We start from the raw sequence: 20,778 nt of genomic DNA on the forward strand, positions 1-20,778 counted from the left end.
TAATAACGCGGTAATGCAAATTCGTTTTAACGCCATTAATTTCTGTAAAGCATTAATGTAATCGATCTTCTAGAGGTTGTAGCGGGCTCAATTTCAAAGCTAGAGCAAAGATACTTCAACAGATAAAAAATGTGTGATTAATTTACAATCAATCATAGACAATCATGAGATTAATAGCAATTACATATTTTAATAGTTTGACAGCCCTAATCAATACAGGAGCTTCTGTTTGCCCTTAAGGAATTCTGCAAAGTAAAAGAAAGAAGACGGCTAACAGAAACCTCATGCTGCATGTGACAGGTCACTTTTTTTTTTTTATTCTATCTCTCGCTTGGTACCGCTAATAGGACCTGGTCTGGTGGGAGTACCCATCGTCACGACAACGTGGGGGAGTTTGTTTCCGTGGCGATGAATGATGTTGAGCGTCTGAAAAGTTCTAACATGACAACAGTTCTGACGGAGTGGAGATTAGATAAACGGCAGCAAGGGATGGCAAATAGTGAGGGTGGAAAAACAAAACAACAGTTTTGCATTTGGGAAATGTTTGAATGACAAGTTTTAGCACTTAGAGGGGGTAAAAAAAAAAAGCAAAGCGAGTCACTGAAAGCTATGACAGGTTAAATACACGGTTTCTCATTTTAAATAAGAGACGGTTAGAAAATCTATTTAACTGCGAGGAAAGCCAATACTGCCATAGGCAAGTTGGATATTAAAACTATTTATCCTGCTTTTTAAGTCTTTTGTTTGCCATTTTGCCATTTGCGTTATTATTGTCGAATATTGTCTGGACTGAAAATCAAGAACATTTTATTCAAGCCAACCATTTAGTATGCTGTAAGAATGAAAAGAACGGCACAGAACACACCAAACTGTGGCTTCAAAACAAAATCTGCTGAAGCTGCCAAGAGTCTTAATCGAAATACTTTAAGAACTTATTCTAATCAGTGGTGGGCCGACTGTAAGTCTCCTGAGGGTTGCATCAATTGAAACACACCCTGGGGTGATTGACAGGAAAGGAGGGTGGGAAGCCTGGCTTTGGGGGCAATACTAGCTCAGTATAATCAATGCAGCTCCTGATTCTTTGATAATAATACCACAACGGAGTAGTAGTGCTCCTCATGTCCCTCGTAATATAAAAATCAATTAACACCAGCCTAGAACCATTTCGCTGCGGTGAAATGAAGCAGTAATTAAACGTGTTTGCCTTTGGCCGCTCTGAATCACTGTCAGTTAAATCTGTGTGTTATTCATAATGAGAGAATCAAGGGAAAAATATTGAAAGGATCAAAAGGAGAGGGATGTAGAAGGAAAAGCTGATTTATAATAAATGATATGTGTTTGGATATTAATGGGATTATTAGAACTGGTGAAGAGAGGAGCGTGAATCATGTAGTTTAGAAGGGAAAATGGTGAAAGGTAACAGGTGGCTGGAGGGAATTTAGATTCTCTTTCATGTTGTCATACAACTATTTAATCGATGCACAAAAGGGCCCGAAAGAAATATTTCATTAAAGCTGTGAAAACAAAAATATTGAACTTTTATAAAAGCTGAGGGGATAATAGAGCGATGAATCTGTCCCTGTAGCAGCCCAACACTGTTTTATTTCAATACAGAACTTCACAAAATGTAAAAACACCTTGGAAAATGATGAAGTTCTTCTGTTTTTATGCAAATGTATGTTTTAAAACGTTATTGTATTTGAATATTTGTCTAAAAAAAGGTCATGAACTCTGCCACAAAGCTGAAATCCTTTATGATAGTGAAACACCAGCAGTAGGCAGCACACATGCGTCACTCCAACATGAACACTGAAGGGTTTTGTCCAGTTTCAGGTACCTGATGTACTACGGCTTCAAACACCTTGTGTAGGTTTTCAAAAGGCGATTTATTGCCTTTAGAATTAAGCAGGTTTCCCATTAAAATAAATACCAAGGGTTTAAGGGACTATTAATCATTGGTGAAACTGAACAGAAGGATTTCAATTATATACAGGAAGCTTTACTTGCTTTTTATTTAAATGCTTCGATTTACTGAGAAAGTCCGGTATTGACCGTGGATGAATGTTATGCAGCTAATTCGAGAGGTTAACATTCATTTGGACTATGAGAGAAATGAAAACTTGAGGAGGCTTGTGCTGCTAGCCTTGATAGACATTGTTTAGCTGGAGTCACATTTTCAGAATCTATAAAACATGAGATGGCAAGTGCAAAGTTGGCATTGTTGATTTGGCAGCATGTAGCAGTGAGGTTGCAGATTGCAACCAACTGAAACTTCTCCCGTGTGCCAGGCGTGTAGGAGAACGACAGTGGCCGACGCAAAAACCTGAATGTTTGGTTTGTCCGTTCTTTGCTACAGCGTCCCTCTCTTTTGCTCTTAAACAGCAACAATTCTTATTTTCAGGTGATTTTACAGTAAAGAAAACATACTTATTAATATTATATTCATTTCTGCCAACAGATCCCTCTAAATGCTACACACTGTTCCTTTAAGAGGAGACACTACAGGTGTATAGGGTAAACAATTTAACCAATAGATATCACCATGAATCTTCCCCAGTTGATTAGTTACATTAAGACAATTTTTATTTTGTATTACAAGTTTTCTGAAATGTTATGTTTAAATAGGCAAATGAGGCATTATCTTATGAAATATACATTTCCAGAATGGAAATCTGAACATTTGATAAAGCCAAGTTCAAACTTCTTGTTTTATTTTGTTGTTTTGGATATCACTTTTTTATCACTCTTTTCTATCACAGCCATAGAAAGTCTATAAATATAAATAGGAATGAAAGTGGAAAGTTTGGTGTATGTAAGTGCTACTAAAGTGGAGATTTCTGGCTCAGAGAATAGGAAACAAAATTTGAGAAAAGGGCTTTTAAATATATGTATTGTAAAATTCCATACATTCAGCCAGACACTACAGGTGAACCTTCCCCACTTGATAACTCACATTAAGACAAATATTTTTTGTGTTATAAGTTTTCTGAAATTGTATGTTTAAATATGCAAATTAGACTTTTGGTGAATTTAGGAGAAATCTACAAACGCAAATAGACAAAGTAGTAAAATAAAAACCTAAATGTGTATTTTAGATGTTTTCTTTCCACTAGTCTGAGCGAGGGTCATGAAGTTAAATACCAGTAGTCCAATTAAAAATGGTAAAACATGTTTTGTATATATACTAGTATGTTCCTTTATATAGAATCATCATCTTGATGTACCTCTCTGTAGCCTTCATACCCTCTGGTTCATATGTTTAATATATAATTTATATTCTTGTTAATATTTGATTGATTATTTGAAACATGTAACATGTGCGTTGTGTATGCAGTATGGGTATTTAACATGGAGACTCTGCCAGAAGTCTGAGGAAACGTTACAGCAATAAAAATCCTTCTATCGGGAGCTCTTTGGTTTGTGGATCTATCTGTTTTAATAAATGGAAGTAAAATAGCTCAAAATTGACCAGTGTATGAAAAAAATAGTGTCTTGCCTTAATCTAACTTCATTGTATCCTCAGCTAACACCAAAGGCAATGAAGCAGTCCAGGAACTTCTATTCATCAAGGATATAGTCCAATTCAGTTACAACACAGAATGTCAGCACCATTACCATAAATACAATTACCTCCCATCCTGCAGTACGGAGGCAGGTTTCCATCATACACACTACCACCTGTTTCTCACATACAGACGAAAATAAAACACAAGGTCGCAACGGAGCTGCAGTCAAGAATGTCAAAGCCATCATCTCTGACCTGTCTCACCTCCTGTTTGACTGCTTCCTACTGCTGTCATCTACTCACAGGTACAATGTCTTACTGTGTAAATGTGCTAGGTTAAAAAACAACTTCTTAACAGCAAATTAGACTCATAATGACCGCACTGCTTTCCTCAAACTAAATCTCTATAAATCGATTCAAATAGGTAATCGCGATTAATTGCATGACAGTATGACAGTATGACATGGTTGGTACCAATGGATTCTTTAGGTTTTCTAGTTTCATATTATGCCAGTATCTTTCCTCTAGCCTTAAAACTGAGCCCGCTACAACCTAAAAATTGCAAGTTGCATTAATGCGTTAAAGAAATTAGTGGCGTTAAAACAAATTTGCGTTATTATCACGGTTAACTTTGACAGCCGTAGAAACAACACATCATATTTATGTCTGTGTTCCCTGTGTCAAGTACCTGCATGTTGTAGTGTCTGAGTGTACTATTCAGGGACAAATAAAGCTCAAATCTAATGGAATACTACTGTTTATATTGAACATTGTGTCATTGTCCTTTCTACACAATCCTGTATTATAAAAGCCACAGGATTCTCTAAGTATAATTGTAAAGAAAATCCCATTACCAGATGTTAAAGTTAGGAAAAAAGCAACTTATAGTTTTGAAAATCGTACCAAGAAACATCTCTTTACTTGATCACACATTGAGTGACAGACTACTCCAACTTCTCCTTCAGTAGCAAAGAAAAACGTCTCTTTGATCGGACGTCGGGTTCTGACATCTGTCGCAAATGTTACCGTCAGTAGTCTCAGCGATCTCTTTGGAATTCACTCTTCATCCTGGACCTGAACAATCACTTAGTCTGAGTTTTGCTCATCAAAGTGCTTACTGCTGTCAGTCTCCTGAAGTGCTCTTTATGTGCTGCACTTTCTGAATAAAATCAGCGTCTTAACACCTGCTGTCTCGTGTTCTGAGAGGAACTTTCTTGAAATCTCTCTGCTGACTGCATATTCACATATATTAAATACAATTTCCAGCCTGCTGATCCTGCTTGTGTAACATGTTGGACTTGACAGGAATTGGTTGTCAATATTCCCCAGGAACATTTCACATTCAGATTCTGTGGCTTTGCAGTTACAAGTGACAGCCAATTATTTTGTCCTCTCACTCAGAGATTGTTACATCCCTGTGCCCCACTAATTTGTTTGCATGCAAAGCTATTCAACTCATTTATTTTGTTCCTTCATTAGACTGCATGTTCAGCAGCCTCCCCGTTGGAGAATAAAGAACAGTACAAGCTTTAGAAATGTGTATCGGTTATATTTTGGTCTGAGATATGGGCCCTCGGTGGCTCTCGCTGGCCCGCTCTCAAACATCATACAACAAAATTAATCTGTTATTTCTGTGCGGGAAGGCCAATATGACGGCCGGAGGGATCAGAGATGCTGTTTGTTGTTCCCTTGATAAAGTGTTAATGTAATATCTCTGTCCTCGCCACTTCACTGTGACTCTGCACCAAAATGCATCAAACTCCAGCCATCTGCAGTGATGATAATGTCTGTTCTTTATGGAGCATCGTTTTACGGGATTTTTTTTTCATCTTCTAATTATCTAAATCTAATTTGTAGCTTGCATGATTACAAATGTGCTGTAAAAGTGCAGAGATTCTACAAGAGATGTTTGAACTGTTAAACAATCTTTACAAAGTTTTAGTCTTTCTCAAGCAAAAAACTAAAAAAGTTAATGTTAGTAAGGCATCAGTTTATGTCATTTAGCATTGCACTTCTATAAAATAGGACTTACAAAAAAGAAAAGGTCAAAATATGTGCTGCAAAGGCCAAGATATCCTGTCTCTTATGTTGCATTCACACCAAGAGCGAAGCAAATTTTCACCTCGCTTTACTCGCACCAGTTGGACCACCGGGATCATTTGTGTTCATTAGTGTTACTGGCTCTAGATGTGCCGGAGACTAACAATCTAGCTGCTCCAACAACACTCAACATAACGTTATAAACAGCAGCATCGTTGTTGTAAACGGATCAAAAAGATGCCCGAATAACAACATAATGATGCAGATTTGTAAAAAGTCTGAATTCATGCTTTGTTGAGTCTTTCCGCAAGATGACAAGTAAACAACTTTTACAATGCTTGTTTTCTGAATGAAGTTCAGATCGATCAGTGCCAGGCTATGCTAACATTGTAGCTGCTCCATCAACACTCAACATCATGTCATCTAGGCATAAACATGTTTACACCATAGACAGTCTGTGGTTTATACAAATACATTTATACACAGAGTTTTGTCCGGTCTCTGTACAAATACGAGGTACTATCGTAGCTCTGGGTGCCTACAACACTGAAAGGCTTTCGTGATAAAGTCTCACGTGTATTTCTTGCTTAAGTTGAAATATTTCAACTCCTGCGAATACACAATGATTCCCGCCATTTGTATCGCCCGGCGCAAATTTGCGTCTATTCACATCTTTGTATTGACTTTGTATGTAATCGTGCTGTGCGAAAAGTTCACTTCGCGCTTGGTGTGAATGCGCAATTAGACTCCAATGTACTGTAGGTCAAGCACCAAAAAACTGCATCCTACACTTCCCATAACGCTTCAGCTTTTCATTAGACCCTCCTGTCTAGTAGACGCCCATGTCTTCCCATCTAGGCCATGGGGTCTCTGTTAGAAATGGTCTTAATCGGAGAAATCAGCAGAAGTTCCCCTCTAAAATGACGATGGTCTAATAAAGTTAAATGGTGTGTGGTATTAAGTTGTGTACCTCAAACTCCTCAGCGATCTTGGGTCCATCCAGGAACAGCCTGGTGCTGAGGCAGTCCACTGGACCAAAGTTAGCTGAGGAAAAAGAAACAGAGGAGACCTTACTATCAGCGACATTACTTTGTGATTATGATTTTAATCCTCGATGAAGACAAAGAACCAAAATCAAACTCTATGATATGTATAGAATAAATACATCAAAAAGGCCCTACCAGTTTAATGCTAACATTTCCTCCCTCCTCAAAGCAACAGTTCATCTTGTGTTAATCCAGGCAGCTGAAAGTTACTGTAGCTGCTTTCAACAACTTCCAGTCAAGTTTGAAAATGTGACTCCCCTCGTCGGATTCCTATTAAACTTCCAACATCACAGCCTCCTCCTGCCTCCTGCCACATGCTGCTGCTGACTGCATGCACCTCAAACCTGCTAAAATATGCTCTTACTGGTTATGCTGATTTCCCCCCCCCTAGCACCGGTTCTTGCTGTTCTGGTTTCTTATATGTGCATTATGTAAATTCACCACCTGAGACGTGAGTCTGTGTTGTTACCCCTTTGGGTGTCAACTGCACTCTCCCCTAAATCTGAAGCATCTGATTGTTTTCCTGTATGTACAGTCTGTTCTCATTCCCAGGGCGTATGATACCCTTGAGTGTCTGTATGAGACGCACCGGGCTTACAAGTAACTACAATGTAAACCCATCCGCATCAATATTAAACACTCAGAGAAAGTGCTCTGGGAGTGTGGTGATGTAGTTTAAAGAGCGAAAAAACACACACAGTGCGGGAAAGTTTCACTTTCTTTACAAACCTGTTCATGTCCAGTGTTCACAAAGTTCTGTTTCATTTTCACTTTACAAACGTAGTTATTTTAAGCCAAACCATGATAATTTTCCCTGAACTTCACAAAGTGGTTTTGTTGCCTAAAACTAAGCAAGTGTTTTTGTTTGAATTGACAACCCCGTGTTTACTTTGACCATAGTGGAGCGTCATAGCTTGACGCCCTGGGCTACCCAGTGCGTTACAAAGTGATGCCAAGAGGTCCTGTCAGTATGTGATGAGTTGGGATGAGAACATGTTGATATGTAACGCCCGGGCCACACTGGATGCATGAGCAGCGCGTGTGCATCGCGGAATCTCTTGTTTTTTTTATTTCGGCGCCAATGTTAACAGGTTAGAGCAGCCACACAGGCTGCGTTTATCAGCTGCGTCTCTTCTAGAGATTCGAGGTCTCGCATATTTTTTCCGTGTTTCCGCGTGCCGTGCGTGGTTTAATAGCAAAAATAGACCGTTTATTGACCTCATACTATCAACATTATTACACTTCCAACGTCTATATCTGTAGAATATGTCACAGACAGTGAAAAAAGTTCCTGTTTCTATTTCAAAATAAAAGCCATGTAGCTTTTTTTCTATGGAACGAATTCTTTCATTTGTTAACACAAGGCTTTTATTCTGAAATATTTGCAGGCCAGTGTTGGGGAACATGCAGAGACTTGCACGGCTCCATAATTTAATAATAGTTACAGCTTTTAATCATGGATTATTATTATTATTATTTACAAATGAGCACACGCCTCTTAACCTTTGTCTGTCTAAAATAAATATATATTATATTTATAATGAAATGGCCATTATGAAAGGCAACACTATGTTGGAAAAAAGGGCTGGCAGCAGCAACGCTGTCCGTGTGAACAGCACAAGCGTGAGAGACGCAGCATTTCAGCGAGGTAGCCGTCACGTGCTGCTCAAGCGGCCTGTGTGGCCCGGGTGTAACAACCCTGACCCCTCAACCTGATGGTTGAACTTGAATGTTCCTGACTTAAGGTTGGCTGCTAAGTGAGGAATAATGAGGGGTCTGTCATCGCCCTGAAGGGGTTTCTTTCACAACAATGACCCGCTAGCTGTACATTATCCCGCTTATTACACGGCTACAGCAACAAGAATGAGAGAGTGTGTGTGAGAACGAGACCAAATGCTATTCAATACAACAGATCCAACCTCATCAAATGCACAATAATAAAAAATTCCAATAAACACTTTGTTGATATCTATCCTAAAAGATCCATTATCAAGTCTGTTCACTCACAAGTAAAGTCCTTGAACTCCTGGAACACCTTGGGGTACATGGCTGCTGACATCACATCCTCAGGGGTGATCTCCTCGCCATGTGCAGAGCGGAGCCCCGCCTCCAGGGCCTCGAAGTCCATGGGTGGCAGAGAGGCGCCGGGGCGACCCTCAATACGGGCGAGGGACTTCAGCACCTGGGAGAGGAGAGGAAACAAGAGAAGATCGAGAGAAAGAGGAAACAAACAGATTACTAAAAGTTTATATTCAAAGTCTTCTTGAATGTTTCCCCACTCGTAGTATCCCCACGGGACTCTGAAGCATGTGGGATGTATAAAGTGCTAGTAAAACCTTCACATTGTACTTCACAACTATACGTGTGGATAAAAGCTGCACCCTGTCACGGCACGAAAGTGACAGAGAGACTTTGGGTGAGATGAGGAGGAAGATAGAGATACATGGGGAGCTGTTATGAGGGATGAGAAAGAGAGGGAGTGAAACACTTCACACAGAACAATGTTGTTTCCTCAGCGGTTCTTTGGCGTGGGTTGAGCTGCTGAAACGGAGACAATATAAAACTTAATGCAAGTTATTTTTTTTGAAAATTTGCATAAAAGTGACACAGCTGCTGTGTTAAGATCTGCAGTGATATGCACTTTAGTTCCCCTCATTTCTCTCTCGTTTCATCTTCTTTCTCTCCAGTAAAGTGTCATCGGCCTATCACAGATGACTGCAGTGTTGCCGCATATGTGACACATCAGCCTGGATTCCTTCTTAGAAATAGTAGAGGACGAAGACAGAAAGAAAAGGGATAATTGTGGAAAGTGGAGGGCTGCTATATATAAGACTAATGATATGACATTTTATCTGCCCACGCAGTTGTTGGCATCCGACACAACTTGTGGAGACAATCCATCTGAGGCTGCTAATAATATCTGGAGAGGAGATTATGTCAAGACACAGGGATTTTCGCCTAGGGGCTGCTTGTTTTGGTTTTATTTTCACAGATTTCTTCAGCTTTTGATGACACAGTTTAGTTTGCACATGTGTAGAGGGAGGGAGGAGACAGTTGGAGGCTCTCCATTAGCCTATTTAGTCTGCTTCAGCAAATGTGTCTTGGAAGTATACAAACTAGGGCTGTCGAAGTTAACGTTTCAGGAGAATATCTGTCATTGTTTTGTGTTGTTAATTGATTTCCAATAAGAAATATATACATACATTTGCATAAAGCAGCATATTTGCCCACTCCCATGTTGATAGGAGTATTAAATACTTGACTAATCTCCCTTTAAGGTACATTTTGAACAGATAAAAAATGCGTGATTCATTTGCGTTTTTTTTGCAGTTAATCGTGATTAAATATTTAAATCGATTGATAGCCCTAATACAAACAGAAATAGCTAATAGTAAACCTTCATGTGCTACCAACTTCTCTCTGTGTGTGCCATTATTTATTTTAGCATCATCCAAGTTAATCTATGATCGCCTAACATAGCCTAACATGCTAAGTACTGCTTCAAGGATAGCACTGTGTGCACCAAATTGAACCTTCAGTTGATCAAATGTCTCCTGTGTGCATATATCCACGTTTGCAAATGTGTGTGTGCGCCACTGTCTTCTAGCCTTTGTGGCTGTTTAACATATCGGCACATTTATGCGTGTGTGTGTGTGTGTGTGTGTGTGTGTGTATGGGTGTGTGTGTGTGTGTATGTGTGTGTGTGCCTTGCGGAAATCTCCAGACAAAGGGCCCCGGTGCAATGCTATTAGTCACAGAGCTAACAGTTCAAAGATAGCTGACTCATTTGTGTGTGTGAGAGAGAAAGACACTTCAAAAGATGGCAGGCTCATTTGAGTCCCCGCTCATTAACATTACGTCCTCCGAGGACGTCTTACACCTAAACTGCTTGATTGTTTAAGTGTGAGACGCAAGACAAATAGTGACTGTGTGTGCTTGTGTGAGAGAGAGAAAGAGAGAGAGAGAGTGAGAGAGTGTGTGCATTAACAAATGAAGGAAAGACAAACCTTCAAGGTTATTTGTTCTTTCTCTGCACTTCTCCTAAAACCACTCAAAAAAACACACTACCACTCTCTTTTTTTTTATTGCCGCTGATTTTTTTCTCTTTTTTCTTTCAGAGCGCGGTGCCTCTGAGGGATGTGCTGGATTTTTTGACAATAATCTTATTTCTTGAATTCACTTTGTTTCTGATGGCCTCCTTATTCTCCCCCTCTATCCTCCCACAGACTCTCCCTCTCTCCCTCCTTTGCCCTCCTGTCTTTCTTGTTTTCCTCTCCCTTGACCGTTCTCTCTGTCCACCCACACCACAAATGAACTGAACGTGACAGAACTAAGATGAGGAAACGCCTCAATTACCACTTTGTGTCCTGAAAAAGTTTTCCCCGTGCATGCAAATGTGCATTTATGACAGCATGTGCGACTGAAATGAATGCACATGAGAGCATGTGATATAATGCTTGCTAACTAATTAATGCCACCAAAAGCTTCGTTAAAGAAACATGACTTCTTCCATGATGCTAGCATGCAAACATAACTTACAGCTACAGCACATATGCATGCAGATAATCTCACGGGTCATGCATGCAGCTATGTAATGGGTGTACATGTCTATGCTTGCATGCAAATGCATGTAAGAGCATTTACAGCTGCTAACTAATAACCCAATCACTCTCAGTGGTTCTCAACCAGGGGTCCGGGGACCCCCAGGGGTCTTTGAGGGGGTTCCAGGGGGTCCCCAGAAAAACGAGGAATGGTTTATTTTCATTATTTAACTCACTGAAGCAAAATCTTATGAGATGGTTGTCTGTGACATAATGTGTAACAATTTAAGGGTACTTGACACGAAAAAGGTTGAGAACCACTGCCACAGAACTTGCAGTAATAGCCACATACAAATATAAACACTCCAACATGAGTATGAACTGATTCAGTGAAGTAGCAGTAAATGACGGGTTGCGTCCGAAATTCCATACTAACATGCTATTTAGTACATTAAAACAGCATGTGAGATTGTTTAGTATGTCAGAAACCTTAATATGAAACCAATAGTACGCTAATTGCACACTATTTCCAGTGAAAGCATGCAAACGCTGGACACTACGGCGGCATAAATATTGCACAATGCAATGCAGTAGTGACGGCAACGATCATAACAGACGTTGACGGACAGCTCTGTAAAATCAATAACGCTTCAATTTAAAGGTCCAGTGTGTAGGATCTGGCGGTGTCTAGCAGTGAGGTGAGAAGATTGCAACCAACTGAAGCCTCTCCTGTGTGCCAAGCGTGTTGATATTATATATTATATTCCATTTTTGCCAATAGATCCCCCTACATGCTACACAATGTTCCTTTAAGTGTAAAAATAAGATTCCACTTTGCTAGGCATAATATAGTTTTTAAAATGAATTCAGACTTCTCAAAAATCATTGTTTTGTCACATGAGGTTGGCACGGGTTACCATGGTTACGTGTCTCGAACTGGCAAGGAGGCTCCCAGGAAGTGAACACGTAAACTACTGCTCAGTGCGTCCGAAAAGATAGAGACTACTGTTTAATCACACAAAAGTATGTTGAACGATAGTACACATATTGGGTATGTAGTATAAGACATGAGGCAAACTACCCCAACAAATATAGCTCTTTTTTATGAAAATAGTTTAATAAATGATGTTTTACTTTCTATCCTACTTTAACTTTTAACTTAACATGAGCTTGACACCAATTATTTGGATTTATACTCTGAAAGTACTCCGAGATATTCAGAGGGTGACAGTAAAATTTATCAGATTTATCTCAAACTAACAGCGTGCATGTAAACACAGGCACAATGAGCACAAATGAAAACATTGTGAAAGGAAAGCAAAACTTGTTTGTACCAAAGCTGAACTCTGAATCTAACCGAATGAGAGGGATGGAGAGAATGAGCTCTTCAGTAAGCTGTGTGTAGAAAAAAGCCTTGTGGTGTTTGTGCATTAAATATCCAGAGTGGATTGCAGAGGAAGCCTCTCTCAGCGTAAAGTATTCCAGTGCTGACTGAAAAATACAAGAAAGAAAAAACCTGATGAATTGAATGACTACAGTGGTTGTCCACCATCTTGTTTATTTAACTGCCATGCCACTGTTTTGAGAAACACGAGACAGACTGAGAGACACTAATAGAGAGGTAGCGGACACAGGGGTTGTATAGTGTACGTCAAAACTGAAAAATCACTGTGATGGGCAAGGGCGGGACTGCCTGGGAAGCTAAATGACAAATATTTGACTGTACGCCAGTTTACAGAGACAAGGAGAGGACAAGGACAACTTGGTGATAAGGGTGACAGGACGTCAAGAGTTAGTTTAACAGAGAGGTAAACAAAGAGGAGGACAGATGAGAGGGAGAAACAGTAACTGGAGAGACAGATGAATACACAAATAATGATAATGTTCGTAAACCTATAACTACGGGATGAATGGAGTGAAAAGCTAAAAACGGCAGGCTGTTGTCATACACTGTTCATAGCTATACGAAAAGGAATGCACCGTAATTCGTATATATCCCACAAAATCAATTTGAGTGTAATCCATGTAATCGTGAACCAGGAAGTACTGTATAAAGAGTGACAAACGTCAAGTAGGAAGAAGGTCGGGGTGGATTGGCAAGTCTAAAAATACCGGACCTTCACCCAGGAGAACGGCGTTCGTGTCCCATGTGAAACCAAAAGTCAACGTTGATTTATTTGTCATGTAACTTTCATACTTAAGGTACGCCACTTCTGAAGTTAATTTAACCCAAACCATGATCTTTTCCCAAACCTAACTAAGATGTTTTGTTGCCTAAACCTAAACAAGTAGATATTTTCCTAAACCTAACTAAGATGTTTTGTTGCCTAAACCTAAACAAGTAGATATTTTACTAAACCTAACTAAGTAATTTTATTGCCTAAACCTAACCAAGTCGATCTTCGCCTAAACCTAACTAAGTTGTTTTATTGCCTAAACCTAACCAAGTGTATATTTTCCTAAACCTAACTAAGTGGTTATATTGCCTAAACTCAACCAAGTCGATATTTTCCTAAACCTAATTAAGTAGTTTTATTGCTCAAACCTAACCAAGTCGATCTTCGCCTAAACTTAACTAAGTAGATATTTTCCTAAACCTAATAATATCGTTTTAGTGCCTAAACCTAAGGAAGTTGTTTCTTGTGAAGATGGAAGTTTGTTGCGAAAAGACTGTATGCATGTAATGAGCAGGAATTGACACGTGTTGCTGGACATTTGTAGGAAAACAAACGAAAAAAGAGGAATAACTTTTTTCTAAGATATCATACCAACCGTTGCATGAAGATATGTTGAACATTGAGATGAAAAATGACCATTAGCTAAATTCAATGCAGTTCAAATAAAAATAAGAATAAAAGGGCAGAAAATAGATGACTAATTATATCTTATTCATCCTTTAATTATATTTCAGGCTCTGCAAAAATGCTTGGAGATGCTCATTAGCTGCATGAGTGCACACACTCACAGACTAAGTGTTAAATTCTCAGCCACACATGGTGACATAATGAGTGTCCTGTGGAAAAGTGCAGAGAGGGTCTCACACCAGATATTTCACATTTCAGGCGCCAGCCAGCTCACTGATAATACATTATGAAACATCTGTGGCTGTTAGTGGAGGGAAAAAAAACTAGTTTCATTCCTTCCTAAAGGAAAAAAAAAAAAAATACAGTGACTTTTTTATGGAAAAATGTCAAGTATGCCAATATGTCAGCAGGTTTTTGGGGAATGTGACAAATGTGCCTTTATTCATGCGCGTGTGTGTTCATGCAGCTCCCCCGAGGAGACCTGAAGCCGTTGGCCCCTGATGCACATGAGAGTTTCTACCTTTGCTGTTTGAGAAGAGAAGTAGACGGAGGTAAAGAAACGGAGGGGAGATGAGAGGACAGGGCAATATCACGGTTTTCTTCACCGTTTGCAACTGTCAGATGTAACAGAGCATGTGACAGAGTTTGTGCGATGCGCACTTGCATACACATGTGCCTTTAAATGGACTCTCCTGTGTGTGTTTGTACAATGTATTAGTTACAGAACAAGTACAAGTGAGAGAAGGAGTGAAAGATTAAAGGTTTTGTCATGTATTTACCTTAGTAGATGGAGGTGTTGCATTAATCTTAGGGGGCCCTAAATTGCCTTTATAACGGCCCTGACATGCCAAGCCGACAGTTTTCACTCTGTTGGCTATTCAGCTTAAACAAATCAGTGCACGAGAAGAGAAACGGAAGTGAGGAAAGCAAGCCAACGAGTAAAGTCAAAGAGGAAAAACACAGAAGGCTCTTTTCATTTTTCATCTTCATCTCATCTGATCATTCCAATACACAGATATTTTCAAGATAACGACATGGCCGTCTGGAATGAAGCTAAGTGTTGAGTGAGAGTGGTGTGAAATGGTCGGCAGACGCTGCTTTATTTCATGTACGTATCATAACAACGGCTTGTATATCTGCCATCCTCTGTCTTCTGGTTTCCCTTTTTGAATGACAAATACAGACTACTGCCACCTGCTGGTAGGGAGAGTTATATAATCTCACGCAGGAGCAACGTAGGTGGTAGTTTGCCGTCGGCTGCCGTTTTTTGCGGTGTGTTCGAGTGCAACTTTTTGGCCAAGACAAAGGCGACAAAGGTGGTGGCCTTCGTCACCGCTAGTTCTTTGATGTTGGGTTGGCGTGTCTTCCTTAAAAGTCAAATTAATGTTCGTGAAAACTTTAATGGAAATTATCAGAAACCCACGTAACAAATTCAACTACAGAAGGAAAGAAATGGCATGCATGTGTGTATACAGGACTAACTAATGTACCTTAGATCTGAACGGCTCTGGGAATCCTCCGTGTGGTATCCCGATGTATCCCTGCAGGAACTCCACCACGGAAAGGGGGAAGGACAGCTCATCTGCCCTCTCCTCCACTTCGGCCCTGGTCAGGTTGTTCTGCACCATGAATTGGGCCAAGTCACCCACGATCTTAGAGGACGGAGTCACCTGAGAGAGAGGAAAGATACAAGTGTGAGGACCAAACTTATGTGTTACTCTCTACGATAAATCCCTACTCTGCTTAATAAAAGAAAGAAAGAGAAGAGCTTATATCAGCTAAAATATTTCTATTTCACCACAGACTGAGCTCGAGATATTAGAGTGCAGCTCAGATGATATCTCAGTTTGCTTAAGACGAGGAGAGGTGCTATTATTTCCCTCTGCTACGTGACCACTGGCCTTTTAATCTGACAAACTTCAGGAAAACTTGCACAGAGAATCTATTCAGGATCATATTACAGTTTTCCATTGTGTAATCTGGCTTTTAGTACTGTTCTGAAAAGCAGAAGTTGCAGCAGCTGTTTGCCAGGCTGCACCATTTTTCTCTGTAACGTCCTGCTGTGCGGTGTCCCGTCAGGTAGGAATGCACATCCACAATGATTTCACCAACAGAGAGAAGTGGTGTCTTTGTTGTAATGAAGAAGCTGTCTATGAAGATTAAGTAGTGAGTGACCCAGAGGAACAAAAAGAAGGCCTGGGACAGCAGAATGAGAAATGAAAAGATGTTTACTATCTATACAGTCTCTTTAATCATTCGATTTGGCAGTCATGGACTACACTACACAGGTCTCTGTGAAAACCTGAAGATAAAGAGGGAAAGAAGAAAGCATTCATTAAAATCACATATATTCATTCTTTCATTATTTATAATGGCATATCATTATGGTAATAGCGATCCCTATTAGCATAATGGTGATAAGTGGAGTCTTTTCTTTTTTGACTGCGGACAGGACACTGATGCAAATATCAAATTGCACACATTACTCTTCTATCGTAATGAATGGGGACACAGATTTAAGGCTTCCTGTTCACTTCTATTTGGTATTCAGACCATTAAAGAGAGAGAAGGGTCAATTAATGTGACCCATTCATAATAAAAAACCTGAAAAACATCTTTCCGTCTCTCACACAGACATTTCTGTTTGTACTCAATTTTGAAAGCTTTATTATAAAATGAGATCAAAGGGGACCCAAGCTCTTTCTAATTTAAAACTAGTCTCACATTTTGGAGCCGCCAGCAGAGGGCCGGTTTCATGTTTATGAGCCTGACTCTTAATTTGAAAGAGCTGTGAGCATTGACAGCTGAAGGACTAGAGAGAACAAAGAGTGGGCCTCACAACAAGATGCCTATTTGTGTGGCAATTAGTGCACTATGCTGATATCAGATGCAAGAGAGAGAAAGAAATATGGATCAAATTGTCATTCCCCAAGGAATTCCCCAATAGGAAACTTGACACCTATTCGTAAGAGATGGGATGCCAAATTGCGACATAAAGCACACACACAGGTGCTCATTCTCAAAGGCTGCTCTGGGATTACCCCAAACCCTCTGGGGCTATCTGGTCTCCTGAGATCACTTTAGTCTTTGAACAAGTGCAGTCCAACACGTACGTACGTGTGTGTGTGTGTGTGTGTGTGTGTGTGTGTGTGTGTGTGTGTGTGTGTGTGTGTGTGTTTGTGTTTGTGTAAAAGCTTTGGTCTCTAGAGATGACAGTACCAGCCACCTCATTCTAACCCACTGTAGATGGTAAATGCCATCAGTGCCAACACATCAGTGTTAATGGATAGAATGATACACTGTAAGATAAACTGTGTACTAAAGCATTTTCTATATATAGTATATTATTGTGATTAATGTAACAGTGTAGCGTGCTGCACCCGCTCTGAGCCTAACAGAGTACTGTAGCAATTAGACTGTAAAGCAGGAGAGGGCTGTTATATCCTGACTTTTTGACCCATTTTGTAACACAAGCTCTCTGTTGTAAATCTGTAGTCAACTCAATTCATTTTACTTTATTTCACCAGAATAATCAGCTCAGTATCAACACTGATTAACAGGAAGTCCTTGTCACATTTAATGTAAATCTATTCAAGTCAGCTTCTATTCATGTTTGAAAAAAAAATGGTTTGAAGTGTTCCTGTCAAAGCCAACATTAAGGGCATATACCGTATACGCACATCAAACTAAATGTAGGCGCTAAATCATGTGTAACATCTCGTTTATTTAGCAGCCGAAGATCTCAAGGTGCTCAGGGTGTGGGAAGTTGGCAGATTAAAAAAATATCATGGAGGAAAACAAATTGTGTGAGCCTTGTGATTTGGAAGAGTGGAAAAGAGAAAAGAGAGTCACGTTTTTGTTTGTACGGCGCATACTAGGGTGATTTAAGAATGTCAGTTTTCCATGAAATGGCTCAACAAAACTGGAGTCTTGTAACACAAGTGTGTGGCTGGACATAGATGTCTGCACGGCACAATAATAAAAATGTCATTCATTCATATATTTATGGGTACAGATGTGTAAGTCTTGTGTCCAGACTTTAATATGCATTTGAAAGGCTGTAGACAAATGTGTTCCCGTGTAGACCTACGGGGCCATTATTGTAGCAAAACTATTTGCAAATGCGTGTGGAGAGTTGTGTCACTGAATCTCAATCTCTGTGTACGTAATCAGATATTTAAATGTGTATGTGTATATATTTTCTACAAATAATGGCCTCATATAGACGAGTGTAACTGATTCTAGATTGTATACTGGTGGCATTTTGGGAGGCAGGGATTTCCAGAGGATGTGACCCCACCCCTTGAAAGCCTTTGCTGTTGACCTCGACATTGTGCTCCTTTAAGTCAGCAGAGTTCATCATTTCCCCTGATTTCAATCATTCTATCTAGAGGAAGAAATTTCATGAGAACATAATCACACAAGATTACTTGGAAAAGTGGGGCCGAATAATACAACATCCGATTTGTTGATTTCTTACAGGGGAGACGGACTTGGTTCGGTTCGTTTCGTTCACCCACGACTAGTGAACCACCCTAGGGAATATTATAGATCCAAGACCAAACTGACAGAGAGGGACTCTCTACAAATCCATCTGCTACTTCAGCACCACGGACAGCGCCTTGGATTTATCACTACACAGCACAGTTAGGCTGCTGATATTTCAGAGCCATCAATGAGTAAAGCAGACTAGACTAACGTATTCAGCTAAACACTTTCTGTAACTAGGGAATGGAGAGGGGAGATTGCAGGTTAACAAGGGCAATGGCATCCCCCCTCATATTGCCTACTGCCCATGAGCCTTGGCATGAGCATCGCTATGGAGATGGGGGCCGGTCAGAGGCGTGACTCAGAGCGATAGCGAGAACAAAATACGCTGCCATAGTTACTAAATTCATCTCAAATTGACCAAGAAGTCAAAACTGAGTTGGAGATCAAATTTCAAGCTTGATGATTGAGTTTTTCTTGCCAAAATGCACCATGGGAGTTGTAGTCTCACTGCCATTTTTTATGTATGCAGGATTGTGCCTCTGTTTCTTTCTTTTTTTTTTTTTTTTTTTATAAAAAAACTCACTGATGATTTAGGAAGAATTTCACAACCATCCTAAAAACAGCCCAGGATGCCTGTTAAAGTCCAACAACCACCTGTTTTCAAAGGAGCCCTGCAAGCAAATCAGCGCTTTCCCAGCAAGATTCGAGAAAGAAATGCTTCCTGCTGACTGAAACAAGCGTGCATTTCCCTTCAGCATGTCGCTGCCGCAACACCTAAAGCTGAGTTTGATTGGGTTTGTGAATAGAGGCGATAATGATACATTGCTTTAACAGAACGACTGTTTACAGGAAAGCTTAAGAGATTTGAATGGCTGCTGAAATCCCTGGAGAGGCCATTAACTTCGTATAGCTGCGGAACAAAAGCTCGTTGCTGAGTAACTCGAAATCTATCTTGAACGCAAGAAAGCAGCATGATGCAGTGCATTGCTCATCTATACCTTCAGCCCGTTCTCCATTGTTTCCTCTGTCTTTTTGTCTCCAGAGTCCATTTTTTCTTTGCAAAGTTAAGAATTGTTACTCTTCTCTTTATTATCTGTCTTCATGAACCATCCTTCTTACTCCAACACTCTCTACCCCGCTTAACTACCATCTTCTGTCTTCATACTAACAGCCAACATGTTGAGTCTCATGAATCACCTCTATCCTGTGCCCATCTCTCTTTTCCTCCGTCCCTCTGCCAAATATTTACTTTTTTCCCTGATCCACGGTAACATCAAGAGTGTTACTCTCATTATCAATCTCTGTTGATGAATCACCCACCCCCAACTCTCTCTGGGTGCCTCACACTCGCAGAAAAGGAAATCTTATTTCTAACAGTGTGTGAGCTGTATATGATGTGTGAGCTTTTCTATATTTTCAGACAAGGAGTGAGGTAAATCACATCCTGGCCGTGCAGGGTTAGAACAATCTGATTTTCTTTGTTCCTGTGTGTAGCTGAGCTCAGACTCTTCACTGATGATCCCTCTCAGTCTAACTGACGGGATGGCGTCATTATGTCAGCAGTTCACGCCTCTGTCTTTCATATACGGAACACACTGTTAACGAGGTCATCACATTTTGAAGTTTAGCTTTTGAAATGTTCCGTGTAGTTGCTTTTTCCTCTCAACTGCAAAATTTTGTTACGGCACAAAGAACTACTTAATTTGATGTTTTCATCAGTTGAATTGATGTAATTAATCTGCTTCTTGAACTTCTGAACAAAACCCAAGCCACTGGAAAAGGGAAGCTGTTATTCTGTCTCAAGTCAGCTAACGTTGAACACATTTTGTCTACAGCCACGCCAGCAGCCTTGGGGGGGATATAATGGTCATTGTAAAGAAAATTGTTGCAGTACACAATTTGTTTTTGATCTTTAGCAGTCACGATGAAGTGAATGTAATAATTGGCTAGAGGGTGGTGTCAGAATAAAGATCTTTGGCATACAGTGTCAGAAGGTTTTTTTATGATGAAGATGATGTAAGCAGAAAGGTCATTATGATATACTGTATGTAGTGTTGGGTGAGCAAAGATGTGAAAAATGAGAGATGAAAGAAATACAACACTTTTTTTCTAAACTATTAAGCATGAACAACTTCATCCTCCCGGGAACATGAATTTCTGTTCCAAATTTTGTGCCAATCCATCTTGTAAATGTTGAGATATTTGACTGAATGAGAGACCATTCTGACCTCCTGGTGGCACATGTAAAAAAAAGGCAGGGGTTCATCAAAGGCATTAGGACTAGTGTACTGGGCACCAGGGATATATGTACCAAATGTCATGGCAATCCATCCAGTAGTTGTTGAGATATT

At 40.0% G+C, this 20,778-nt stretch overlaps 2 protein-coding genes across 6 annotated transcripts in view; one reads left to right on the plus strand and one right to left on the minus strand.

Annotated features, from left to right (window-relative positions):
* Nucleotides 1–20,778, plus strand: part of LOC119481208 (serine/threonine-protein kinase pim-1-like) — a 1,020,488-nt gene that overhangs the window by 553,284 nt on the left and 446,426 nt on the right. The gene's annotated exons all lie outside the window — the stretch shown is intronic.
* Nucleotides 1–20,778, minus strand: part of pcxb (pyruvate carboxylase b) — a 370,637-nt gene that overhangs the window by 15,474 nt on the left and 334,385 nt on the right. For all 3 annotated transcript variants that reach the window (XM_037757903.1, XM_037757905.1, XM_037757904.1), the window contains exons 22-24: nt 15,427–15,606; nt 8,599–8,773; nt 6,516–6,589 (exon numbers count right to left, since the gene is read on the minus strand). In XM_037757903.1, coding sequence (XP_037613831.1) covers nt 6,516–6,589; nt 8,599–8,773; nt 15,427–15,606 — 429 coding nt within the window. The remainder of the gene's footprint in view (nt 1–6,515; nt 6,590–8,598; nt 8,774–15,426; nt 15,607–20,778) is intronic.

The sequence above is a fragment of the Sebastes umbrosus genome, chromosome 22 (genome assembly GCF_015220745.1).
Source record: "Sebastes umbrosus isolate fSebUmb1 chromosome 22, fSebUmb1.pri, whole genome shotgun sequence".
NCBI classification, from domain to species: Eukaryota; Metazoa; Chordata; class Actinopteri; order Perciformes; family Sebastidae; genus Sebastes; species Sebastes umbrosus.